General features: G+C 30.4%; 4 protein-coding genes across 7 annotated transcripts in view; 2 read left to right on the forward strand and 2 right to left on the reverse strand.

Moving 5' to 3' along the window:
• LOC130890759 (60S ribosomal protein L44) overlaps positions 1–19,227 on the forward strand; it is a 315,570-nt gene extending 296,343 nt beyond the window's left edge. For 2 of the 3 annotated variants that reach the window (XM_057795058.1, XM_057795059.1), the window contains exons 2-3: positions 18,805–18,979; positions 19,033–19,227. In XM_057795058.1, the coding sequence (XP_057651041.1) occupies positions 18,805–18,979; positions 19,033–19,170 (313 nt within the window). In that variant the 3' untranslated portion in view covers positions 19,171–19,227. Of the gene's footprint in view, positions 1–18,403; positions 18,551–18,804; positions 18,980–19,032 lie in introns of those variants that run through there. The other variant, XM_057795056.1, reaches the window with a different exon arrangement.
• Positions 1,489–17,402, reverse strand: LOC130890758 (mitotic apparatus protein p62-like). Of its 2 annotated transcripts, XM_057795054.1 has the most exons (4): positions 17,216–17,402; positions 5,729–6,021; positions 4,197–4,356; positions 1,489–2,905 (listed from the first exon to the last, which is right to left on the reverse strand). In XM_057795054.1, the coding sequence occupies exons 2-4, from the start codon at positions 5,828–5,830 to the stop codon at positions 2,850–2,852; spliced, it is 318 nt and encodes a 105-aa protein (XP_057651037.1). In that variant the 5' UTR covers positions 5,831–6,021; positions 17,216–17,402; the 3' UTR covers positions 1,489–2,849. The 2 variants fall into 2 exon arrangements, with proteins under 2 accessions (XP_057651037.1, XP_057651038.1); XM_057795055.1 differs by lacking the exon at positions 17,216–17,402 and having other exon boundaries at positions 5,729–6,167.
• Positions 7,120–8,463, forward strand: LOC130890752 (uncharacterized). The gene is made up of 3 exons (XM_057795048.1): positions 7,120–7,265; positions 7,388–7,533; positions 7,677–8,463. Exons 2-3 carry the CDS (start codon positions 7,404–7,406, stop codon positions 8,363–8,365), a joined length of 819 nt encoding a protein of 272 aa, XP_057651031.1. The 5' UTR covers positions 7,120–7,265; positions 7,388–7,403; the 3' UTR covers positions 8,366–8,463.
• Positions 19,228–19,387: 160 nt separating the features above from the next.
• On the reverse strand, positions 19,388–25,514 carry LOC130890756 (WASH complex subunit 3). Its single transcript, XM_057795051.1, has 4 exons — positions 25,351–25,514; positions 25,117–25,281; positions 24,186–24,475; positions 19,388–19,528 (listed from the first exon to the last, which is right to left on the reverse strand). The coding sequence occupies exons 1-4, from the start codon at positions 25,396–25,398 to the stop codon at positions 19,459–19,461; spliced, it is 573 nt and encodes a 190-aa protein (XP_057651034.1). The 5' UTR covers positions 25,399–25,514; the 3' UTR covers positions 19,388–19,458.
• Between the last annotated feature and the right edge of the window lie 2,033 nt (positions 25,515–27,547).

The following is a 27,547-nucleotide window of genomic DNA, read 5'->3' on the forward strand; positions in this document are numbered from 1 at the left end:
TATAAAAGTAGTATGAAATAGGACTTATTAAGATACACAGTTATAAACATATCCGAATTTTTTTAGCATTTCGGCGCTATTTCTATTCTATCTGCAAGAAAATTTTACAGGTTATGGTACATTAGTCTCATTTTCACTTAAAATGCAGATAGGGAGGTATTAGTAGCTCACCGAAGATATAGTGACTCAGTGATTTCCCCAGAACCGTAGGCTTCGATTTCCCTTCTTCGCAATCATTGTCACTCGCTTAGCCGGCTAGTAGACTGTTTCGTGATTGCTAAAAGGTATTATTTTTGTTTTCTTTGTCAAAACGTATTTATTAGCTGTGTTAGTTAAAACTAAACGTGTTATTGTTTATATTGTTGAAATGTCTAAACGTTAACAGACAAATATTTCGTTTCTTCAAGAACATAAAGAAGTGTAAAAGTGAATACATTCAAATGCAAAACGGCGCCGACGCTGGTCCATCGACAAATCGAATCTCATTTCGGCGAACATACTGACCCATGCCAGACAGACCTATTTGTCCATTGCTAATTATTGGAAAATCCAATATAACTGATGAGAAAATTTAAAATGGTTGAGTGACAATCCATGGTTGTCTTATAGTAAAGCAAGGTGACTACTGTCATGGTTGTGTAATTTTTGGGCCCTGGTGTGAAAAATAAAACAACTCTAGGGAATTTAGTAATAAAAATTCTTATAAGGGATAATTATATCATTCAATTGTTTAGTGATCATAATAAAAATGTGTACCACAAACTATCACTTTTAAAAAGTACATAATTGGGAACTAAAAGCAACAATTCCTTAAGTACTCGGCGAATATGCTAACGAGAATAGAATCCAAAGAAATAAAGATATGGCCGGACCTGTACCAAAACAGAGAAGATGTAACTTCTCCACAAGGACAACAGATAGAATAGTGAAGATATTTTAGCAAAAATGCCAAGCAGCAGTTTGCGACGAAGAGTAAGAATGTACAAGTCAAATTTGCCGTGGTTACTGTTTATTTTTAAATTTAAGAGTTATGTTCAATTTTTTCTTGTAAACTGCTATTTCTAATACTGTTTAAACAAAGATAAATAAAAGTGATACAACTTTTTTGTATAAAATTGCTGTTTTAAAATGGGTGTTGAAACACCCCGGGATACCAATTACATGACTGTAAACCACGATACCAATTGAGGGTTAAATGTAGATATCAATATACATGCGTATTAAGAATGAAATTGGTTTTGCGAATTTTGCAAAATTACATCATGACATAACTAAATGAATTGAGTAAAAGAAAAAAAGATTTATGTTGTTCTTTCTTTCAAATTTTTTGTCTAAAATTAAGTGAACGTACATTGTTTTAGTTATTTAAGGTCTAAAAATTTCTATTCGTAAGCATAATAATAGCGTAATAATTGAGTCAAAAGTTTCATATATTCGAATTTTTTTGTATTGCCAAGAAAAATGGGTCAAAGTAAATAAAACAAGACATTATGAAACAATTTGTATCCATCGTTTATAATCACTCAAAATCATACAGCACTGTTACAAAATGAATTTCTACGAAGATCATCATGTTAAGTAGACAATCAGTTCATAAAACATTCTCTGTAGTAAAAATATATCGAATCGAGGCGAGCGACCACCCAAATTGTCGTTTAAAGTTGGAATGAACCAGTGCCAAATGTCAAATCAAAATTATACAAAAAGAAACATACCTCCCCGCCCCCCAAATTAAATTTAAATTTCAAAATAAGAATATCTAAAAGTATGTAATTACCAAAAAGAACTAAAACGGCGATACCTAATTCAAAAAATTCGCTTTAATCGCGTTAAAATCTAGCACCGTCGATGTACTAACATTCAAGCATTTATGTATTGGAAGTTTTTGATAACTCCATACTTTTTGTAGCACACTGTAGTAAATCAGAATTCTACCTGTGGAGATTGAATTTCTCCACAGATAAAATGCATAAACGATGGAAATTATTAACTAAACAAATGTTTCAACAGTTTTAGTGATTTGAAAACAGTACAAAATTCTGACAAGTTTTTTTTGAATAATTTTCGGTAGACATTTGACGTGTTGAATAAAAAAATGCGAAAACTAGCACTTGCTAATCAAACGCAAATTTTTAAATAAAAAATTAATTAAAAAAAATAATTACAATATCATACATACAAGAAAAACACACTGATCTAAAAAACGGATTAGACTAAGTTCTATTTAGCCTACAGTAACGCTTTATTGCCCTTCTGTCTCCCTCGTCTCTAAAAAATCGGTTGAATCGTTATATGATAACGATTCAAAGCCAATTTTAAAAACTTTATTCCATTATTTTGTGTTTCAAGACTTTCTGGTAGTGGAAATTTACGGTTTTACAAATAGGTTTTTTTGTACAATTATTTAGTAAATAAATTTATATGACAAAATTCTATGTATGGAAACCAAAAAAATCGTTTTGCATGCAACCAACTTAAACTAAATTTAATATCTATCTTTACACAAAATGGACATTTTTTACAAATTGAAGGGGATACGTAATAAGTTAGAAAGTCAGGTACCGCGGGTCACGTGCAGTTCTCACGGTCACTGAAGAGCCCTTGCTCTACCGGCAAAGGTCACGAGGTAGCCTGTGGATGATAAATGTAGGAGGATGATATTTTAACAGTGAATCCATGATGAATTAATATAACAACGGTGACGTGGAACATTCTGGCGTTTAATGCGCACTGAACAACGACTAATTTAAAAAAAAATTATATAATGAATAGTCCACAAAGTAACTCGAGACTTCGCACTGAGATAGTCCGTCAAGAATTGTTCACAGGGGTTGACGGCACCCACTTTATTATGCATCTTCATCTTCCTCTTCTTCTTCTACCTCACCCTCTGCATCTTCTTCATCTTAAACAAGAATAGATTAATAAATATAATAAGATAACTAATAATAATAATAATAATTATAATAATAATCGAGTGGTTAATTCTGAACTCTGCTATTACTACACAATTACACTCAGTGAACAGCACACTGTTTACACCACCACTCACAATTTTGTTTGACGCGCGTTTCTATCACCAACTTATCGTCTTTAGAGACTAGGTCAACAGTAAAGATAGAGAACCAACTGTAAAATCAATTCAAAACATTGTCTGGGAAGCAATGAATATATTTTTCTTCAAGTTTTGGTTATCGAAACGCGCGTCAGACAGTGTAATTGTGAGTGTTGGTGTAAACAGTGTATTCAAGATGAATACCAACGGTTCCAAAAATGCCAACTTACACAATTACACTTGTTCAAGAGATTAGACAATAACTTGGTTATAAAAACGCACATCTCAGACTGTGTATTTGTGTTTATATAGTGGAAGTAAAGTATTAAGTATAGGAAAAGATAAATGTCTTCAATTTATGCAGTTTGTAAAAAAATCTAGATTACCAGAAACAATTGATGATAAACCGCAAATGATGAAATAAGTTTCATATTTTATAAAAGATTTCAATCAAAATCACTTCTAATGTTGTAAAAGTTATGGTTACAAAAAAATCCAATACACTTTTTCTAAGACCGAAACAGTATGTTATACAACAAGAGCAAATAGGAGCATACTATATAATAAACATTATAAAAGTACGAAATAGCTACTTTAGGCGAGGTGTGTACTATTCTTGTTCTAGGACTGTTTTCTATTACATATGTAGTGAATTTATATTAGTAACATGAATAATACAAAGAATAATTGGCATCTACATAAATTTGACTGAAATTGAAAAATTTATAATCATAAAGAGAGTTAGTTGCGATATTACATTCAATATTTGCATTTACTTAAACCTGGCTATTTTCTATAGTTACAAGTATATTTTTTAAGCACGTTTCACTTTCTTATATAACAGATAGCTTTCCAAATATATTAGTTTCAGCCAAGAAATTACTTGTTGAACATCGATAGTGATAACATGGTTAAATGACCTATATGAACTTTGTAATTTAGCACAAGTGAGAAAACATACAATTTTTCAAACTAATAGGTGAATAAGAATGAGTGAAACATGTTTTCAATGTACAATCACAATATCTTTGAATGAAATGTCCCATAAATGTCCTGAGACCCATAAAATAAATTCCCAACATAGTATAGGAAGCAATGAATATATTTTTTCATTGTTTCAAGTAATGTTAAGAAAAAATACCTTCAGCCTCTATTTCTTCATCGTCTCCTTCTGGAACATCTTCCTCTCCCGTGTCTTCTTCCTCTTCTATACCTTCCTCCTCCTCTTCAACTAACTCTTCTCCTTCTGATTTTGCACCATTCTCTTCTTTTTTCGATTTCTTGGCATCCTCTGTCTTTTCCTACAGAAACAGTTGGAGGTAAAAAATAGTTATATTAAATTTCCACTCATTAAAATCTATTTGCTGAGCAGATATATCAATACCATTTTCTGAATTTACAAACAGTTGGTGGTGAAAAATAGTTATATTAAATTTCCACTCATTAAAATCTATTTGCTGAGCAGATATATCAATACCATTTTCTGAATTTACGAACTAATAGGTACACTATCCTTGAAATTGAATTAGAAACATCGTAGCCAGATAAATACTTAATAATGAAATATCTACATAAAATTTGTGTAATCTATATCACAATCGCTGTTCAATTCATAAGATAAAATGAAGGTAAACAAAAATTTTGTAAAAAATTCAAATAATACAGTATATATATTAAATTATTCATATGTGAATTTAATTTATTACTAAATTGTTGTGTAAGAAGTAGAATAACTGTGTGTTATCTTGAAATCAAACCATAAAATTTTTAGACCCTAACAAAATTTTCAGCATCCGCTGGTTAAAAAATGGGCGCCAAGAGGGTAAGTAGGAAAGCGCGTTTTAATACAATCAAAATAATTACCAAGGAGCAACACCTGTGAGACCGGAAATAACATTCTTTGGTTCGATGGACGGGCAAAAACCATTAAAAAATTGAAGTATATGAAAAGTGATTTATTTTGAAATAATATACTGATAAATTTATAAAAAAGAGTAAACAAAATGGCCATCATTTCAATAACATCCAGAACAATTTCCAAACGAAATTGTTGTGTAAAATCAAAATTTTTGAGAACCAAAAAAAAACACTATATATATATATATATATATATATATATATATATATATATATATATATAGAGTTTTTTTAGTTAACTTAATAATCACGCCAAAACATTCATAATTCTAGAAATATACACGACAAGCATATATTTGAAAGCGTCTAGCCTCACACCGGGTACCGGAAAACTAGATATTGATTTCGCCATATTGAAACTAGCAAGCTATGCTAGCCTCTAAACGGGCGTCTAAAATATCTGGCGGGATGCTTTAACCAAATGCCAATAATGTTTATCCGTTTTTAAAGATCTCAATTTTGTAAAAGAAGCGAATAAAATTATAATCGACTGAATATACTGTATGTCGAGTCTATTTAAAGACATTAGTAACGCCATTACAAGTAAGTGGAGCGTCGTTTTTAGTAAATCGGCGTGGTCTAAATTCACATGGCAACAAGCTGATTGTAACAAAAAAGAACATTGAATATTCTTATTAGTTTAAAATAATCATATAGCTACCGAGGTACTTTATTATATTCATAGTACGAAGTATTAAACTAGTACAAATCATTACAATGTATTCATAATCACAAACGAGAAATGTGAAAACTTACCTCTGCCGCTCGCTTCGTGCCTTTTAAATCGGTTTTACCATCAGCACTTTTTTCGTTGTCTAATTTTTCAACTGCAACTTCGTTATTTTCTTTGGAACTCATTTTGTTTATATTTTGTTTGGGATCGATTCCACTTGTAACGATGAAAGCTCGACGCACTACTGACCGGCTCGCTGCTAGCTTTGTTCAAAAACTAAGATGGCGCCGCTCAAACCGAGTATAACCGTTAGTTGCCGAATCAGTAAGTTTCGTTACAAGGATGAGTTTATGCAAAAACTAAACACAAATCGTTTCTAAAAGATATTTAAAGTTTTTCAGATAACAAACATTCATATATTCTATTATCAAATTGTTAAAATTAATTTTCAAAATTTTGAAAGGAGGGGTTCGAGTGGCGACTTCGGGTTTTTGATTCAGTACGTGATTACGAATTATTTGTTATATGCCTCCGCTAGGGGCGCTATTTTAAAATTTTGCCAACATTTGTAAACACGGAAATTTTGAAATTTAAAAAAAATTGTCAGATTCGAGTACTACATAGATTTTATTAATTGTATATTATGTTATGTACGTCAAATAAGGTCTTTAATTTATGTATAAAACGTGAAACATATGTTTAAAACCGGTGTCACGTTTTTGTGATTTTCCCGCCGATTTAGTACGGTTCGGGTAGACCATCAACCTTTCCCCCCAACGTGTTTGGTTAATGAAACCATTATTAAAGAAAGAAAATTACTGCCAATTATGTATTTGGGTATTTCAATATTTAATTTTTGAGCTTTCTATTCCTTTACAACAATATATTCCTCAAATAGGTATTTTTTCATCGAAACTAATGATATATATACCGGGGTGACACAATATTAAAATAACGTAAATGTGTCTACACTTTGATATTGGTTATAATACTGCTTATAATTAATTTTTTACTCTTATATTTGTTTTTAAAAGGATTTATTGATAATTCTTAAAAACTTAATCATAGATGATTTATTCAAATACAAGAAAAAATGGGAATGAAATAGCCGCATCTGTTTGTCACGTGTATAAGCATAATTCAGTTATTGGCACATTTTTCATCAAAACATATTGGTACAAGGACCGGTCTAAACGTCAATAGGTTTTAATAAACATGTTATTTTTTAAAATAGTTTCGTGAACATTTATTCGAGAAAATAATATCTATACATTCGTTTTATTAAATATGATCAATATTTATGTACAACTATTTGTAAATTATAAAAAATTCGACGGGACTTACATAATCCAATTTAGATACGTTGCTATATCTATAAACGGTCTTTGAAATCAGACAAAGACTGTCGTCATATCACGTGAGGTCATGTAAGCATGCGTTCTAACTAGTAACACAGCACGTATATCATTTGAAATTACGTCACATAACGTGTGGATCAATCTCCTCGAGTTCTCATGCATTATCGTAGTTTTTGCTTGGGCACGTAATATTTCGTGAGTCGTCAGTAACCTGAGTTGGCGTAATACACAGTCGTATAGAGAACGAATGTTATTTGAAAAGGTAAGTTATGTACTATTAATCTATTCGTGTGAAAATATAAATATACAAATATACATGAATAAAAAAATCAATTTTTCAAAATATCGACTATTTAATTTTATTTATCGTCGATGGTATTGTAGTGTTTTCCGAGACAATATGGAGGAAATGTTAATCGAAAAAGTTAGGAGTCGAGTTTTTCTTTATGACCCGAAGTCACCGGATTATAGAGACCATGAAAAGAGAACTAATGCATGGGAAGAGATTGGGGCGGAACTAAAAATGAAGCGTAAGTTTTTGTAATTTTATTGTATTAAGGTTCAATGCTTTCGTTTGCTTTGCGTTATAATCAATTTAATCTGTATATATAACGAGGCGAGAAACCTAAAAACATAATAAATGCTTTGTGTATTTGATTGAATCTTTTTTTAGCTAAAAATGCGAAAGAGACATGGGAAAAATTACGGAGATGTTTCACGAATGCACTGAATCGACGACGAAATAAGAACAATGGAGAAGGAACGAAAAAAATGCACCCTTGGAAGTATGAGAAAGAAATGTCTTTTCTGTTGCCTTCGATAGACACTAGAAATACTCAAAACAATCTTTTGATAAAAGAAATTCAAAAAGAATCGCTTGTAAAATTTTTCGATGAGATAGGAACAAGAAAAAGCGATAATAACAATTTAGTTGATACTAGGAATATGCTCAAGGATGAAATTCTATCAAATAAAAATTCACAAGATGAACGGAATGAAAATGAATTTTACAATATTCAAAGTGAAGCAGATATGAACAGTCCAAGCGACAGTAGTAAAAAAAGAAAGCGACAAACGGGAGATAACTCTATTATCCAAACGATAAAAATTAAGAAAGAAAAACAAAACAGACATGACGACGATAAGAAATTTTTAAGCCGCGATTTAGATGAGACGGACATGTTTTTCTTGAGCTTGGCCAAAACTACGAAGAGACTTCCTAGTATAGAGCAGGCTAAAGTAAAACTCATAGTTAGCCAGACAGTGTTGCAAGCGCAAATTGCTATTGGTGAGCAAGAGTTTCGGTCATCATCTGTTTCTCCCGTATCCTACATATCAACTCACAGTGAAGCATCAAACTAATTAAATCTGTTTGATACTTCAAGAAAATGGTCGATGAATAATGTAAAACTTGAATAATTAATTTTTTTGTTTGAATAATAAATTTTCTTTATACTCTTTCTCATACTTTCTTGCTTTTTATATCGACTTTTGGTATATAGACAATATAACGAAAAGAATAAACAAACCAAATAAAGGAACTAAGACAAAAAAGGAGAATATAGAAGATAGTTACAAAAGGGATCGGAACCGTCTTTCGTTATCTTAAAAGGTGCAAGGAAAAGAGAAGAAGAAGAATATTCCTTTTATAATTTCAAATTGAAATTCAAAAACTTTTCCTTGATTTTAAACGACTGAATACACAAAAAAACTGTGTAAAGCACTTGAAAAAGTAGGAATACATAATACATTGAGAAACCTTATTAAAATGATCCTGAAGAATACAAGCAATAGAATTAATGGGACAATATTTATCGGATGAATTTATAGTGGAAAAAGGGCTAACTTGTGATTTTAATACCCGCCATGAAATTTCAACTTTTGTTACAATGTGCCAACTCGTGATCGTGGTTGTCATGAAGATTAGACAACTCGTGACGGAAGATTATGCAGCTCGGGATTTTAATTATATACCTAATCCAACATAACCCACACCACGTTATCTGTTTGAAGAATGAAGAAAGGAGCAGCGAATTTACTATTTTAATTTGACAAAGGGTGGTGAGAATATTGGGGGTACAATTTTATTTTCATTTTTATATTGCATATTGTTTAGTATTTATTTAATGTTAAAACGCAATTTAAAGGATTTAGAAATTCTAGGTTTTAATCTTTGGATTTTCCAACTTTACAAAGTGGATTGGTAATACTCTGAATCCGTCACGAGTATTATGTACTCGGACTACCTTTTCGTTTACCTGAAATATCCCCGCCCAGAGTTGGCGCATTTGTATCTCAATGGATTAAAAATCGTTACGAGTTGTAGCGCACCCGTCTATTTGTAAGAGAAAGGAATAAAATCAAATTTCTATTGCAAAATTAGTACGGTCAGCAATAGAACAAGATGTGGAAAGGCCAAAAGCATTGAGTATTGAAAACTACACAGTTAGAAGGTTAGAAATTTTGTTTTATTTTAATTGTAAGTTGAGTATTCTAGTGATTATGGAAAATTTGGGCCGCGTAAATACCGAAAAAACGGTTTTTTAACATTTAATAAAAATTAATTAATATCTGATTGTTTTAAATCCTTCACAGGCAAACATTATTGTGAATGTATTGTTGTGCGAGTTTTAAACAGCACGTAAAGTCCAGGAAAAGATAAAATAGAAAATCACTTCAAAAAACACGAAGGAAGGTGCATGCCTTTTTGTTTAGAAAACAATTTTCGACAGTAGACAAGGAGGGGAAAACGAAAAAAATTTAAACGTTTTGAGGGAAAATTGAGATATTTTGAGGCAAATTTGAAAAAATTGGGAAAGTTTTGAGGGGGAAACGAGAAAAAATTGGAAAGTTATGAGAGGAAAACCAAAATATTTGGATAATTTTGAGGGGAAAACCAAAAAATTTGGAAAGTTTTGAGAGAAAAACAAAAAAAATTTGGAAAATTTTGAGAGGAAAACGAAATAAAATGAAAAGATCTACTTAAGATATCTATTTTCTACTCGGGTAAGCTAGCATAATTTTTGACTTGGTAAATTTTCGAAAATCTTGCGAGATGAAGTACTTGAAGTTTCAATGGCTATATTTCATCACTCGCCATATAAACAAGCAAATCCAATGAAAGATTTGTCGTTCGTGTTATTATCAATATGAACCACTTTTTGGTTTCAAATGAACTTTTAAAAACGCGATCATGAACACTATCTTCGTTCTTGGTTGATTATTATTTCAATATTCAGACTAATAGCTTCTCTTCCATAAAAATGTGGATACTCATTTTGTTGTCTACAGTTTTGGCTCCGGTATTTTTTTCGAATTCTACATAGTTTTCGAAATTCGCGATTCAAAATATTTTGAACATGAACCCTTTTTACGTTGAAAAAATTGAGGTTAGAAAAAAATGCTTATAGACCTATATGTAGAGAATTTTGCGCTGTACATATTTTGCTCCAGCACTTTTTTTCGAATTCCTCGTAGTTTTCGAGTTATTCACGATTCAAAATATTTTTGAGCGTTCAAACCCATTTTGTAATGGAAATTTTTAGGTTAGAGAAAAATTGGAACCTTTCTTATACAGAATGTTGTGCTCCAAATTTTTGTCCCGGAAGTTTGTATCGAAATTCTCATAGTTTTCTAGCTATCCACAATTCAAAGTACTTTGGGTACATGAACCCTTTTTACGTTGAAAAAATTTAGGTTAGAAAAAAATGCTTACAGACCTATCTGTAGAGAATTTTGCGCTGTACATATTTTGCTCCAGCACTTTTTTTCGAATTCCTCGTAGTTTTCGAGTTATTCACGATTCAAAATATTTTGAACATGAACCCTTTTTACGTTGAAAAAATTGAGGTTAGAAAAAAATGCTTATAGACCTATATGTAGAGAATTTTGCGCTGTACATATTTTGCTCCAGCACTTTTTTTCGAATTCCTCGTAGTTTTCGAGTTATTCACGATTCAAAATATTTTTGAGCGTTCAAACCCATTTTGTAATGGAAATTTTTAGGTTAGAGAAAAATTGGAACCTTTCTTATACAGAATGTTGTGCTCCAAATTTTTGTCCCGGAAGTTTGTATCGAAATCCTCATAGTTTTCTAGTTATCCACAATTCAAAGTACTTTGGGTACATGAACCCTTTTTACGTTGAAAAAATTTAGGTTAGAAAAAAATGCTTACAGACCTATCTGTAGAGAATTTTGCGCTGTACATATTTTGCTCCAGCACTTTTTTTCGAATTCCTCGTAGTTTTCGAGTTATTCACGATTCAAAATATTTTTGAGCGTATTAACCCATTGTGAAAAATTTGAGGTAAGGACGTATCTTTATTTCTTTACCAACAGAGTTCAAATATATATTTTTTTAATTTTAGTTAAGTTACTTACAAAAAGAAAAAGTTTTGAAGTACGAGAGTGACAAAAAATGTTTTTATGACAAAGATTTTTTAATTGCTGGAAAAGGTAGGAGATGACCATACGTACCCTCCATTTTCGTATGTTCAACAATCCGCTGAACATCATAAAAGTATGATTTGTGAGGGATTCTATTCATTAGACGGTTAGGGCGTGTCGCAATTTTGTAAATTTGAACTTTTTGACTCTATTATGTTTAAGAAGTAACACAGTTTTTACCTGGTATTATAGCCAAATAAATGTAAACGAAAAGAAAAATTTTGTTGGATTAGGTATTCAAATGTTTATGACTTCTTCCAATAGGTTGTAAAATCATTTTTATAGGTATTATCGAAAAGAGGTCAACAATTCTAAGAAGAACCTTTTGAGTTGAGTATCTTATACCTAAAATAACTCTCTTTTCATCTTCTTCTAAGTGTAATAATCATGTGAAGAGAATAAGTTCCATTTGTAGATTTTTGAACTACTTAGTTTGAGCTGGATTTCTTAGCTATAACTCGTCGTCGATCATAAGCTATAGTAGAGAGAATAACGGCGCAAAGTCTGGACTAAAGTCTGGATGTGATAGGAGTTCAATACCCACAAGTTTTTTAATCTTATTCCTCATAATTTTCGGAGTATGAGATGTTCATCAATATAACATGGAATCTCACATTTTTCATGTAATTAGAGTGTAAAAATTTAATATATAGCTAAAATTTGTACAAATGATTTAAAAAAATTTTCGGATGCATGATTTTTAGCGATTTTTTCTCTTTTCTGAGAAAATTTACATGGAGATTTGAACGAATGAAAAACTAACCGACTTATCAAAATAAGTTAATATATTGTGTCGGGAGAATTTTCGAATGAAAATAAATATTTTTTAAAATCAAATGTGTTACAGTATATTTCGGACATAAAAAGGTGAGTTTTCACTAAATTTCATGAAAAAATTTTGGTAAAATATCAAAATAAGAAAAACAAAAAATTAGTTTTTTTAATTTTCCACATAAATTTAGGGATTAAGTAAAAAGTGAAAATACCAAAATTGTAGATCTTTTTATTACCTACGACTATGCAGTATGACTTTTTTTCATGGTCTTTGCTGGAAATCAAAATAAACCGTTTTTCACCCTTAAAAACTCACCCCCTTCGCCTCCAGTCGTCCATAACGCTAATAAATTATTTTTCCTATCATTTTTATCATAATTTCCTGCTTTTCCAATGGGTTTTATCCTACTATTATTTTTTTTTGGTTTCACAAATTATCTCATGTTGTTTATTTATAAATAAGCTCAAAAGCAAAAGAATAATGATTACATAATTTAATAGGAGTAGAAAAAATGATAATTTTTATCTTATTGTATCAAAGTTAAGTTTATAGAGTAACCCCGGTAGTTAATTCTTGATATTGTTCTATGGGAAATAACGGCTAATTAAAAAAAAAATATGTAAGATAATGAATAACTTTCGAAAATTTATCAGATGAGAAGTGATCGTTTTAGGACAAACAAGAATAAAAAAAAACGTAAAACCTATATTACACTTAGGTACGTTTCCCGCTTCAACCCCTGTCAATATATGACAAATAAAACCGTTATCCTTTAAAGGTAATTCATTTGAAGGTAGGTAAAAGTTTTATTTCAGGTAGTTTTTTTGAAGTTTTAAAATGCAATTTAAAGTAGATGAATAAAATTTCGTATTAACGATGTTTTTGGAACTTAATTGTCTCAGACTTGTTACACAAACATCCAAAATTTTGATTTTTATTATTGTATAATAATGTTTCTATTTCAATTTTGTTATGTTCTGGTTTTTGGTAGACGTTCAGAATTCTTTTCTATCATATATTTTTGACTAGTTGTTTCCTAGAAAAGCATGTTTTAGGCATTTTTTTAATCAAAAACATTTGATAAAAATTTCATATTGAAAGAAGTTATATTCTTACTAAAAAGCAAAAAATATGACAAAAGAAAAAATCAGTAAAGGATTTCTGCCGTCTTCAGCGGTGTCCCATTTTTAAATTAGCTCTAATGGTCATACAAAATTGAATGATTCAGAGTTTTTATGAGACAACTGACTCGAATTTTAATTTGAATGTTTTTTTGTAATAAACAAACTTTAATATAGAGAAAAAATATAGAATTTAAGTTATTTGCATTACATGTAATGAATAAAGCAACTGTAGATTATCACTTAGTTGCTGTGAATCCTCCTCGCAGACGAAATTTATTTTATAAACGAAATTGATCCTGATGAAACTGCAAATAGAGTAGAAACTGCACTTCGGGAGTTTTTCCAATCGACATCTATTCTGATCCAGGCTAGGTTGCATAGAACCCGTAAGGCCGTGGTCGGCACTGCCCAATCTGTATCCACTCCGATTCAAGCTAGACTGATATGATAAACGCCAAGAATACCGTGGTCAGGACTTCAAAGTAATATTTATCCAGAATATTGTCGAGTTAATTCTGGTTTAGATAGGTTGTGCCTTTGAATACCCAACCGTCTGATCTGTTGCCTCCTTCCGGTGTTCTATCGTTTCGTGAAGCACCTTCGCTGTCATCGTCATCACCAAAGTAAACCCTTTTCTACATAGAACTCTCCCGAAATCGGGGCCTATCCTTCCCTTCCCCCAGGAAATAACTTTAGACGTTTATTCATTTCATGGGCATTATGTATTTAATATTTCATCAGGATCAGAGGTGGGTGGTATACTGAATCTTTATTTAATATAAAAAAAACAAGATAATAATTTGAAAAGAAAAGATCTTCCCAACTGGAACTGTCAAGATTAACTAATATTCGTTCTCTTCCTTTTATCTAATTCCGATATAACTAATAACTTAGGGTATGTTTTCGATAACTATCGCACTAAGTAGGTAAACGATTATATTTGCGTAGTTTTGATTTTATATTTTAATGAGGCATGTCAAATGGTCGTAAAAAAGTCATCACAGTCATTTAAATAGTTAATAATGACAAAAACCAAACTAAATTTCGAAAACAAAAATGAAAAGTATCAAAATTACAACCGCCACTGTCAACAGTCGAAACCAAACTAAATATTTTGCTTTGAAATATAAGCACTTCTCTAAAGTATACTGAAAAACGTACGCAGTCGGTAGGATTCTCAATAGGTATCGGGATTTTCAAATCACGCAAACAGATGTAAACTTGGTCCGATGGTTCAGTACACTGGGCAACATGCGACAAAGAGGAAGCTGACTTATTTGAAGAACCCCTCGTTGAAGTCTTTACACCTAATGATGATGTTCTTGACCAGAAAATAATGCCGACACTGAAGATCTGACAGAGCTGTTCACTCTTAAGTAAATTAAAGAAGAATTATCCTGTTTAAATAGCCAAGAACTATTTGAATGACAACGATTTTTCTATTCTCCGAGGTTCCAGCTCGGTTCTGCGCATTCTCAAGCATGCGCAGTATAGATAAAGTGTCTCGAATAAGAGAGAACATGAATATTGTCGGCACCGTAACGTAGAAATATTTTTTCCCATAAGAACTGTCCATATAGGATTTTTACATTTATGCAGTGGACGGTTCTTGAAGATTAACCATATTTTTATTGCTTGCGCACTAAATGAATGGACTGTAATAAGAGAGAGACGTTTTTTCTCGTTTTAACTGCCAATTAGCCTATAGAACACTTTGTGATTGCCGATTTATGTACAAAATGAAAAAAAAATATGGATCATATAAAAAATACAATAAAACTAAACAAATAAAACAACTCGCTTTTGATAATTTTCTCTATTTTTTTAAGCAAAAATGATAATTATAAAATATTAAATCAATCATATTAAATCATCTTTACATCATCATCGTCTATATCTTTTGCAGCTTAACGACTAGAAAAACTAACATTAATAATAATTAATAACTATTTGATATACCCCCGTAAAGTAAGTTTCGTAATTAATTATCATTAAATTCTCGTATTATTTTTCAACTCACAGTTATTAGAAAGTGACTTTGTAAAAATGTTTCATAAAATTTCACTTTGTTGATTATTACATTTAGTCTTATTTAAAATGTTTATTGTGAAGTATGGATTGTAAAAATTCATAGGGAATTTTCGCACTGGGATTAGCTGGGAATCATTGAAACGTACTCACATCGGAGGCAGCTGCAACTGTTCCGAACCTTACTCTTGTTGGGGTCACTTAAAATTGATTATTCCCTTTAATTTGGATACAAAAAATAATAAATTGGCCTCGAGAAAAATCTAGAAATTGTTTTTTACTGTTTAAGCTATGGATTTTACAGGTCACAATTAAATAGACATTTTTCTGTTGTCACCCGCGCGGAAATATAACCCAACTTTTCCGAGACGAAATAATAATCCGTTGTTCAAAACTGGACAACAAACAAAAAAGATCATGCAACTCTAAGGTAGTTCTTCTGACCAAGCTTTTGACGAAATACATATCGAATCGAATACAAAAGCGGTGCGATGACTTCAAAAAATAGGTCGATATAGGATTTTCACATTTATGCATTGGATGTATTCAGTGGACGGTTCTTGAAGATTTGACAAATTTTTATAGCTTGTAATTTAAATAAATGGACTATAATATATCTGATTGTTTTTATATTTTCCAACAATCAAGTTTGGCAATATACGAACGACTTCATTTAATAAAAATAAATGTATGAGGTATGCTTTTCAAAAAGGATTTGTTTCGTTTCATATTTTTATATTTTAATAATTCTAGTTATGATTGCCTGTATAAAATAATATTATATTTAAAACTTAATTTTTGTTCATTTACATCATGAAAACCATCAATTATTTCAAATAGAACATAAATATTTCATTTAAAAATTTATTGATACCAAGCAATTTACTTCATAAATACTTGACAATCTCTTAAATGATTATATTTATAACAGAAGATATGATAGCCACTAAAGTTCTTGTATAGCAATTTCTTTGTTTTTAAACCAAAATTATTATTACAAATAATTTTAACATTGGTTCAGTCGTATTAAATCGTCAATAATTCATATTTTCCAGTTTAACGACTGGAATATCCAACATTAATGTTTTTAACCGCTTTAAAAACTAATTTTCAGAATCAGAAAATGAAATCAAAACTATTTTGGAACAAAAAGTTAACTATTTGATATACCCTCGTAAAATTATCTCATTAATGTGGGTGTAACTATAAAAACATTAATGAGTAATACTTTGCGACGTTAGAAATTAAGTATTACGTATTTTAATGGAAATAAAGTATTTTTGGGAAGCCATTCGTAACATTTTCTATCATATTCCCTCTTTAACACAACACCATACATTCGCCCCTTGTTTTTCGAGGTCACCTCTATCATTCCTTCTCTAATAAAACAGAGACCGATTCAAGTATAGAGGATTTACGAGACGCGAAGGGAGGTACATTCATCTTTCCCCTCGCCGCGTTGGCATTTTGTAGTTTTAACGGAATTCAAGGCGGCTGTAACCGGTATAGAATTTATTCTTTGCGGCGTTGCCAAAATTAACGGTAGGTGACGAAACTAGCCATATTTGTAGTATATTCATAAACAGGGCCGTATTAAAAGTGTATAATGCGTATTTGTATATATATAAATGAAATAAATAAATTAAATTTTTCGAATATTGCTTATTGAATGTTAGTAATCTCAGAAAGACAGATAAAATCTTGATAAAAATTCAAGAAAAAGCTTTCGTCCTAATAATTACCATTTCAATAACCTCCTAGAATGTGTTAAGTTTTATGTTGGAAGAATTCTAACAAAAATCACGAGGTGCTCCTCTTTAAAATGAAAACTCACTTACCCGAAGTCTAGTATTCTTCAATCAGATGCTTCTTGAATCCAATCCCACATGTGAATAATCTTCATTCTATACCATCAGAATCCATTAGAAGACATTTAAAAAGACTTTGACTTAACTTTATTGCTAAATGAATTCCAGAATATCATTAATCACCCAATCTTCATCTTCCCAACTACGCAAAGTCAACAGTTTCTTGAAGTAGATTGGAAATAATTAACAAAATGTTGAATTAATATAATTTACTTGCGATTCAACATTCTTAGTATTTATATATATATATATATATATATATATATATATATATATATATATATATATATATATATATATATATATCTAAATGTTTTTGATTTTAGGTTTCTTCTGTTTAAAAAGTCTTTATCAAATCAAGAACATTTAGATGCATTAATATATTAAAAGGTCTAAGAAATAAGAAATTTATATATATATTTATATATATATATATTATATTATTCCATTTACTTATAAAAAATTTGTATTTCTATACTGTTCACAGAACATTCGAGAAAAAGTTATGATTTTATATATAACAATCTGGCAACACCTAGTCAATGAGCCTATACGTTTTTCTTGGAAGTATGTACAAAGGGATGGCGTTCTAATAAGGACCGTTCAACAATTTTTGAGCACATACATATTTTTATAAAAACGCTGCTTTCTAAGTTATTCTTTTGAATGTTTAAAATTAACATTCACAAATATAATTAGCTATCTACGCATAAAAAAGTTTATTTACAATGTTACCTACGGTTATCTACAAGATTTCTCAATGATAAATAGAAAAATTCCTCTCATTAACTGCATTTACTATTAGATTTTGTATAAATGATTTTGGTTCACGTATGTTTGTACAATGTCCTGAGAGTAACAACTTATAAAAGGAAATTAACTAAAATTCCAATATCTGATACATAAATATGGCGACGATTACAAAAAAAATTTGCATTATATTTAGAATCTGGAGAATGAGTTATTTTCTTTAGAAAATAACGTTATTTATAAAATAGTTACAATAACATTCCAAAAATATGATCTATTTATCTGATTACTTTTTCGTCTTGTAAACAATGATATAAATGACTTAACACGTGGGATCCATAAATATTAACTTGTGTTAATGTGATTGGGTTATCATCCTTCCTTGCCCTCGTCTTCCTGCGCAATATTGATCTGTTTACTTGTAGTTCGCGCAAGGAAATTACCAGAAAAATTCGAATTTAGCGCTACAAGTAAAATGACATTTGAAGTATGATATATGACGTTTTCCGGTTTCTCCTTCTTAAAATTGACAGTTAATAAGAATAACTAAAAATGGTGAGTAAATATTTTAATCTGTGAACATCTTCATATTTTGTATTAGTTTTTCGATTATTTTAAAAGATTAATAACTTTTGACAAACTCTTATTTAATTTTAAATCGTATTGCTCATTTTATTTATACCTAACCGTAATATCTTAGGTTATGGAGTTACAAAATGTCAACAACTTGTTTCATTTTTATAAAAACTTTGTATTTGAATATATAATATCTCGTGTTACCTAGTTCATTTAGGTGTTATTTTGTTTTAGGTTAACGTACCAAAACAACGGCGTACGTTTTGTAAAAAATGTAAAGTTCACAAGCCCCATAAGGTAACGCAATATAAGAAATCGAAAGAACGTCATGCTTCCCAAGGTAGACGGCGTTACGACAGGAAACAACAAGGATTTGGTGGTCAAACTAAACCTATTTTCCGTAAAAAGGTAGTTTCTCATTTCTTATAAAATAGACATCAATTAATGCTAAACAATTTTAGGCGAAAACAACCAAAAAGATTGTATTGAGAATGGAATGTACAGACTGTAAATTCAGGAAACAAATTCCACTTAAGAGATGCAAACACTTTGAACTTGGAGGTGACAAGAAACGTAAAGGACAAATGATTCAGTTTTAGTTTAATATGTATCTTGTTTTAAGTTATCCATTCAAAATACAGAAAGTTTGTATCTAACGTGTTTTTTTTACTGAAATACCCACAGTGAACTACAAGAAGCATGAAGGTTAGTTGTTTAATATATTTTGTTCAAATTATCTATTGTTGAGGTAATTTTTCTATGTTTCAAATTCTAAATAATTAAGAGTATATAGGTGAGAATCAATTAAATTGCAAATTATTTAGTCCTTTATTTATATATTTATTCATTATATTGAATTATGTATAACAGTTTTACAAAAAACTGGTTTAGCCAAATTTTTCTTCAGAATCTTTTAACAAATCTTCAGTTAAGCCGGGTATTATTTCCTCAGGTTTTCTGTAATGAGAAATATTGCTTTAAAACTGTGAAGGAAATTGATTTGAGGTAGTGTGACAACAAGCTAGAGCATGTGATTTTTTCCAAACTGAAAATATTATATTCAAAGCCACTTGACATGATGCAATGCAAGACACAATATTTCTTGATTAAAAGCATTTGTAGATGAGGTTCAGCTAATTCTTTCATGTTTAATCTCACACTTGCAACATTAACGATTTAATTCCATTTTTATTCGGTGCAAGTTGCAATTCTAGGGAGAAGTCTAATTACTTTCCATGTAGCAACCAACCTGTCCATCAGACTGCAAAAGCGAGGCAGCAGTAGATATTATTGCCAGTTATTCACTGACCATTTTTTTTTTGTTCATTTAACTTATCTTTGTTATTTTCATTTCTAAACCAGTCACAAAGTATTGGAATAAAATGTTATGTTAGGAAATTGCTTAATTTATGTATGGAATTTTTGTTGGGGGAAGCCATGATACAGTGGTAAGAGTTATAATGTCAAACGACTGCAATATCAATCTATGAAATGTTTTAACTTTGGAAAAAATTGCATGCAACTAGTTTGGCCTAGACTAAACTTGTTTATCCTATCGGGCTTAGGACACATTTCTATCGAGTATAGGAAGAATTAGTTTAGCCTAAGTAAAACTAGTTTGACCGGTAACATATATATCAGATTGATGAGCATGCGAGCATTTCATTAAAACTTTTTGAGTTGAAATCCTTTTTTTCAACTTAGTCCAATGTATACAAAGATTCTTACAAATTTTAATATTTGGCTGCATCATTACATTAGTATTTGATGCAATATAGATAGGGTATATTGAAATATATGACACTTTTTTTTAATTCCAATCAAAAACCTGCTTCTTGAGTAGCATACTTAAATAGTGAACACTTTTCAGGCTAGACTAAACAAATACGAGATCTAATAATCAAGTAGTACAGTTTGAATAATATACTTATACAGGATGTTTCCTGTATAATAAATTCATGCGACAAAATTCAGGAGATGATTGCTCATATGACATAAAAATGGGATTTTCCTAATAGAAAATGTCGTCAGCCAATCCGTTTCAGAGATATCACCCTTAAAATGTTAATGTATAAGAGAGCCAATTTGGTCACAGGAAGTTCCCATCTTTTATGCAGAACACATTTTGTTATAAGAATGATTTTTAAAAATATCAGTCAATTTTTCAGTTACTACGTAAAACAAAGTGATCCATTTCATTAAATTATTTTCACTAACAGTTTTGATTAATAAAATTGAAATAAAGTTATTTCAGATCTGAGGAAAAGTTTAAAATCTTGACTTGTAAAGATAACAGACCCTTTTTGAGTAATACCAAGATATCAATTTGCGACAGGCTTAACATGTTGACCGCCATGGGAAACATGTGTGGACCTCAATTATATGAGTAGTGGCCATCACGTGTTTTGTACTTACTACAATAGAAATGGGGTATCTTATCTTATTTACAAAGAATATTGTTTTCATGCAAAAAGTTATGTTAAATTTGGATATTAAACCGGGTACTTCTTAGCAGTGTTTTGATTCAACATTTGAAAAGTATTTATTGTCTGTTTGAAAATTTTGTTAATTCATATTGCGTATTTCAATGTTCACAAAATGTTAAATATTTGCTTACTCATAAATTTTCACAAGACCACTTGGAACTGTTTTTTGGTGCTGTTAGAAGTAGAGGTGGATACAACAATAATCCTACTGCGCGTCAATTTGAAAATACCTTTAAGAGACTTCTAATTCACCAAAAAGTAAAAGCAGGAGAATATTATTAAATTGGATTCTACTGGCATATTACATTGTAGTAGCCAAGGACCTAGTAAGACTGATAATATTCAAAAAGATGCAGAATTTGAAAACCAATTGTAGCAAAATATTGAAGAATTTCAGTATTTAAGCTCGTTATATTGCAGGATTTGTTGTAAAATATTTAAGACAAATTATTAATTGCAAACACTACTTATCTCTGCTAGAATCAGAGAAACCTTTATCTACATTGCAGGTGCAAAAAGAATTTCTCCATTTAACAAATGCTTCATATTTAGTAATTAAGGTATGTCAGTGTGCAGTGAAATATTTTCGATTTTTCAATACCACCAATATTTTCATCAAAAATATAAAGAATTTTGAATTGATTTTAATTTCGGAAACAGTAGCTAACTTGCCTAGTACCATTTTAAACGAATTTAATGATCATCTATATGATGAAGATCCCATAGAAAATTACGGAATTAAATTGATTAAGCTTATCTTAAAAAAGTACTTTAAGGTGCGAATTCATCCCGAAACGAATAAAAAAATAGAAAAAATTCCAAGAATTCGTCAACACCTAAACAAAATTGTTCTTTTCAAAAACCAGTAACGTTTTGTTTATAGTTATTCCATATTACAATGGCCTACAAATATTTGTTACCTTTAATTTTAAATTGAACTATTGTCAGACATCCAATATTATCCATTTGCCATGAGAAAATAATTTTGTTAATTTTATACACTCCTGGTTAGCATTGATAATTTACGTCTACATTTAATCTAGGATATTATTTTTAAAACTACCTTAATACATATATTTTGAAATATTTAATTCTCTTTGAAACTATGTTCGAATAATGTCATGTGTGCGGGACAATATAAACAAATTGTCCCTAAGTTGGCTTCATCATTCTCCGCATATTGTGCGTTATGATGCTAGGTCCATCTTTTATTATTCGTCCATGTTGCCACCCGTACTTTATAATAAAGGATAATATACGTTATTTCGGGTAATTGTACCCTACATTTTATGAAATATGTGAAAATATTCTATTTCACATATTCACAGGAAAATAGCTTTATTAAACTAATTTTATGGTTATTGATATGTCTTTCTAAGGGGTTCGTAGAACTATCAACTGCACAAAAATGGCAGAAAGATATTTAATATATTTAACAAGACTCGTATAAAGCGATTTCACTTCTATTGTCAATTTTTTATGATGAATAGCAAATAGCGAGACAAAAAAAAAACAAAGCGTATCTGAATTTAATAACAAATGTATTATTTATGCACAGTCGAGAAATAAAAATATATCAAAAAATAAATAGCCATAATTTAACAACACGCACTATATGGAGTTCATTATTGTGGACCTTAAATTGAAACAGCAACCGCATTAACCATGCTTTGTTGTGAATCCTGGAGTGGTGTTCAAGCACTTAACAAATAAGCCTGATATATTTTTTCAATAGAGGTTTTTAGAAAAGTAACTAAACAGACTATGGGACGGAAAAAATTATTGGGCATAGGGGCGCCAAAATGCTAAATTTGGTCCTGCAATCAATGTACTTTATTTGTAGCCTAGACATAATCGACCAAATTGCAAGCATTATACGTTTTTTTAAGTTATTTAAATCAAAAAGTTTAGTTTCATATACAACGCCCATTACATATTCTTATAAAAAGAAATCTAATATTGTAAGATCAGGTGATGGCGCTGGACAATCTATCGATCCTTTCTGTTCACTAATTGGGAAAATTGCATTGATCTACTGCTAGACATTACCTTACTCTCTAGCTAAAACCATATCTAATTCACTGGAACTTGAAGGTTTCCTGGATCAGAATATAAATTTGACAAAGTTGGAGCATAATTTTGAAATAGGTACAAGTAATGTTCGCCATTTAAATTTCTTTTAATGATATGGTTTCCATTAATCCGTATCAAAACATTAATCTTTTGATGGTATTGTGTTTGTTTTCTCATTCAGTAAAGATTTTCCTTTTAGCATCGTAAATTTGGGCGATTTTGGCATGAGGGTTAAGTGAAAAAGTGCACTCATAAGAAAACATAACGCTTTCTAATTAGATAATATTGTTATCCAACATGTCCATTATTCACTCACAAAAATAATTTTTCCAATCAAAATCATCTTCCATGAGCTCCCGAGTTGTAATCTTTTTAAAGATGAATTTTATTTTCTTTTAATATGTTAACTATCGATTTATGGCTAATATTGAATGCAGAGGATGGCTATCTGTATATTGTAGCGAATTTTGGTAAAAAATTGTGGGCTATACCTGTTATTCGAAGGGAATTGAAGGTAGAGCTCGCATTTTACATTGAAGAATGTAAAACCTACTGATCTACAAAAATTACCAGTACCTACTTTTTCAATAAAAAGATTTTCTTTTGAAGTAGAAATTTTTCCCTTTGGCATAATTTGAGGCAAATTTTTTATAATTCCTACCCTAACTATGTTATACTAATAGTCAATCAGCCACTCATTCATGTAAAATGAATTGTGAGTATTCTTACTTTTACATGGTCGAGGTTACCATTCTGAATCTTAAAATCATTTTTCTTATTCCTTTCAAATCACACTTGCTTGTTCAGTTATGTATCTGTTATCAATAAAGAGGTATTATGTAATCCATAGTCTAGTTAATTGGATTTATGTTTAAAATAAACATAGTGGTTTTGAACCAATTAAATCTTCAAAGAACTTGTTTATTTCACTTACAAATTTTTCATATAAGGAAAATTTTCATTTTCAATCAATTTCACTTGTTATCAATATTTTATATTATCACAAAAAATGAATTGAAATAAGACACTTAAAGCACTATAGAAGCACAACTCACCCTAATATTGTAGGATCAATTCCTTCATTTTGCATCTTTAGTTTAACAGCTGGTTCAGGCACTCCAAATATAATCATTTTAAAAAATTTTCTAAACCTGGGATCATCTTTAGCTTTTATTCCTGAGGTAATTTCCAAAGGCAATTCCACTTGGTTGATTTTTTCTTCTTCTTCAGTCTTATCTTTTATTACAGGCAAATTTAATTCATCATTTTTTGTTGTATCATTCACAGAATCATCTACATTTTCTTTGGGTTTATCAGCACTATCCAATCCTTCAATTGATGACAACTAAAAATATTTCTTTTTAAAAATAGAGGTAGCACTTGAATTTAATCATGTAATTTCAAAATACTTACTATGATTCTTAAACTATAATCCACTAAATAGTGGAAAACAAAAATATTTTTTCTCAACACAAGGGTGCAGTAGGGAAAGTGGCGATTTTCTGGAAATCTACTTACGTTAACAATATACCTATATAACAATATCAAATGACACAAAATTATTCAAAAACCACTTAACATGTCAAATAAAATATACCAAGTCTATTGCAATGGGTTTAATATATTTTATTAAAGGTTTATAAATTTTCCATGGAATTTTTTTGTCAACTTCCAATAATGTACAAGTTACATATATTCATTAATATACATATGACAATTTTTCTATGTTTTTTTTATGTAATAGTTTTGTAGATTTATAGTTGGCTGCTACTTTTAATGATCCATCTGGTTAATAGGGAAAATGTTTAACTTATCACAAAATAATTTATTTCATGACATTTATATAATGATCACATTGCATTCATACTTTTAACCAGTTTTTAAATACTATTTGATGGGAATCGATTTAACTTTTAGACGTTCATTTTAAGATTCATTTTTTCTTAAATTCAAATTATCATTTTTTTGCTTTTACTTTGTACTTACTTGAGATTCCAATATAGATAGAGAGGCTTCTATTTTCTGAATTTTATAATCAAATTCCATAAACCGGGACTCACAAGATTGGGCAAAATTATTTAAATGTGACACTGTGTTCATTATGAAATGATTAATAAACGCTATAGTACGTTTCTGTTGAATGGGCAAAATCTATTCGAAAAATTTTTATTTATTAGGTAGGCGCAAATATTTATTTTCATAATTTAAAAAAAAACTTACCTGCGTCAAGTCCTCATTTGGATCTATCGAAGAGAAATCAACCTGCATTTTATCAAAAAAAAAATTGAAACTAAACCTAAGTTTATTTATCTCTAGTTTTACATTTCAAACTTTTGGAAAATTCCCTGTTAATCATAAAACTTTTTGACAATCATCTGACATATGTCAAGTAATGCCAATTCTCAACCTTGAGCTTTTAGCTTTCAGGTCAACCAACTATGAGGAATACATAATTCTTTGTTAAGGAACAAACCAATTAGTATGTTTGCAAGGCACAAAATATACCCAATGGTAATGTATCAAGTTTATCTGAATACAACAGACAAATTATCAAAATTGAAAAATAGTTTGAAGAATAACAAAGAGTAGTTAAAGAAATGAGGAATATGTGTGCAATTTGAACATTTGAGTGTATAGACAAGGTACAGCAGAATGATGGACTATACAGAATAAAACTTTTAGTCTTTCTATATACAATAGAAGCCTCTACAACTTGTTTTAACTGAGATCAATTAATATACTTTTTGACATATGTTGGTGGAGAGATCGATATAAACCTTTTAACATACCTTGATACATATATTCATTAACAAACTTTTATGTTCTTTGACTCACTCGTGTTCGTAGCAATATTTTTTTGTTAAATCCCAAAATAATAATACTATACCATTGTAATGATGCGTAATCTGTTCAACTGAATTACTGTTTTATTTCTGGTTAGTATTTATTTACATATTACACTTTTTATTTTGTTTGTTAGAAAAATCTGTATTCTGTCAGCTTCCATTTTAAAAGTGATTTGTAATCCTGTCTACTAATTTTTTTTTGGTTCAGTTGAAAATTTATGCAAATATTGTTTTGTAAATAAACGTTTCCCAGCTCTAGGATGTTTTTTATCGTGAATTCAGGAAACTGCGAAATCTGAACTGGGTGGAAATGAATAACATAGAATACAATAGATATTCTGTGTTGTAAATTTAAATGAATCGCGAATAGATTAGCTCTGTCACATATATCGAAGGCACTGGCATTGAAAATCCGCCATGTTGTTTCCACTGAATAACAACTAAGTTTGCATTTCTTCTTAGGGTATGCTCTGTGTTGCAAAGCGGTTAGAACTTGTGTGCTATATTTACACAGTCACCTATGCTTGGCGATCGTTTACAAGCTCCACGTCTTTACAAAAATTAGTTGCCATGTATACGCTTCTATGTACATTAGAATGTTCCGGACAGGCAAACATGGCGTGTATTTTGGAATTGTGTCGGTAGTTGCGTTTGACAAAATAAAAATGTAAATTAAGGAAACGAAAAAATTGACAGAGAAAATAGTGATTGTTAAAAATCCATAGACTAGTAAAAGATCCGTTCGGTCACTCGTGAGTGAATCTAAACACACGCCAAATATGTAAATATATCGCAATCGGTTACCTCAAGTTTTTTTTTGACCAAGATCACAAGCTTCCATTGGTCGCATTCAGCGGACGTACTGTTACCCTTTAGTAACGGCATTGTATAAAGAATAGGATTCTTTATACAATGGTAACGGAAACGATCGAGAACATGTTGAGCGTTTGCTGTCAAGACTTTTTTGTTTTCTGTGTATTTTTATTTTATGACAGATATATTTTCTTGCCTAGCTCCTTTTCAAGTAATTATGAGGTGAATTAATCACTCACCCACTTTTATATATGTATAAAACTTGTAATTATAATTCAAAACGATATTATGGAGAGTATTTCATGCAATACCAATTCATTACTTTTATCTTATTAAACGAACTCAGTGATTTTTACACAGAACACAGTTGATTTAACAAATTTCACTTTGACTACAGATACTTATACAAAGCGCTCCGCAGCTTGGAGTCCGCTCCAAAATGTGTTGAGTTTGAAGCGTATATGTCACCGAACGATTCCGCTAATATTTTACAACAGTTGCACAACGGTTTCGTCTGCTGAATGCGACCATTGATCTATGTTCAAAAACCGACACTAGCCTGTATCGACTACAAGCACATGCAAGCAAAACTTCTTACCTCGTTTACTTGATTAAGTTTCTGGACACTTGTCGAGGATCGCTAAGCATCTGAGCCACGATCTTACATATCGTATGTAAGAACATGGTGTAAATAAAGCATGAAAGAATCTAAGATAACAGCTGTTATATGTCGAAATGGCGGCCGTGGGATATATAAT

This window comes from Diorhabda carinulata, chromosome 2 (genome assembly GCF_026250575.1).
Source record: "Diorhabda carinulata isolate Delta chromosome 2, icDioCari1.1, whole genome shotgun sequence".
Taxonomy (NCBI): Eukaryota; Metazoa; Arthropoda; class Insecta; order Coleoptera; family Chrysomelidae; genus Diorhabda; species Diorhabda carinulata.

What these genes read in the sequence shown, in the direction of transcription:
- LOC130890752 (XM_057795048.1), top strand. Translation starts at nt 7,404, where the DNA reads ATGGAGGAAATGTTAATCGAAAAAGTTAGGAGTCGAGTTTTTCTTTAT. An exon ending in GGCGGAACTAAAAATGAAGC is followed by an intron (nt 7,534 to 7,676) that starts GTAAGTTTTTGT and finishes ATCTTTTTTTAG; the next exon opens with CTAAAAATGCGAAAGAGACA.
- LOC130890758 (XM_057795054.1), bottom strand. Translation starts at nt 5,830, where the DNA reads ATGAGTTCCAAAGAAAATAACGAAGTTGCAGTTGAAAAATTAGACAAC. An exon ending in GCACGAAGCGAGCGGCAGAG is followed by an intron (nt 4,357 to 5,728) that starts GTAAGTTTTCAC and finishes CTGTTTCTGTAG; the next exon opens with GAAAAGACAGAGGATGCCAA. An exon ending in TGAAGAAATAGAGGCTGAAG is followed by an intron (nt 2,906 to 4,196) that starts GTATTTTTTCTT and finishes TTCTTGTTTAAG; the next exon opens with ATGAAGAAGATGCAGAGGGT.
- LOC130890756 (XM_057795051.1), bottom strand. Translation starts at nt 25,398, where the DNA reads ATGCAGGTTGATTTCTCTTCGATAGATCCAAATGAGGACTTGACGCAG. An exon ending in CAAATGAGGACTTGACGCAG is followed by an intron (nt 25,282 to 25,350) that starts GTAAGTTTTTTT and finishes TTTTTCGAATAG; the next exon opens with ATTTTGCCCATTCAACAGAA. An exon ending in ATTGATCCTACAATATTAGG is followed by an intron (nt 19,529 to 24,185) that starts GTGAGTTGTGCT and finishes TTCTCATTACAG; the next exon opens with AAAACCTGAGGAAATAATAC.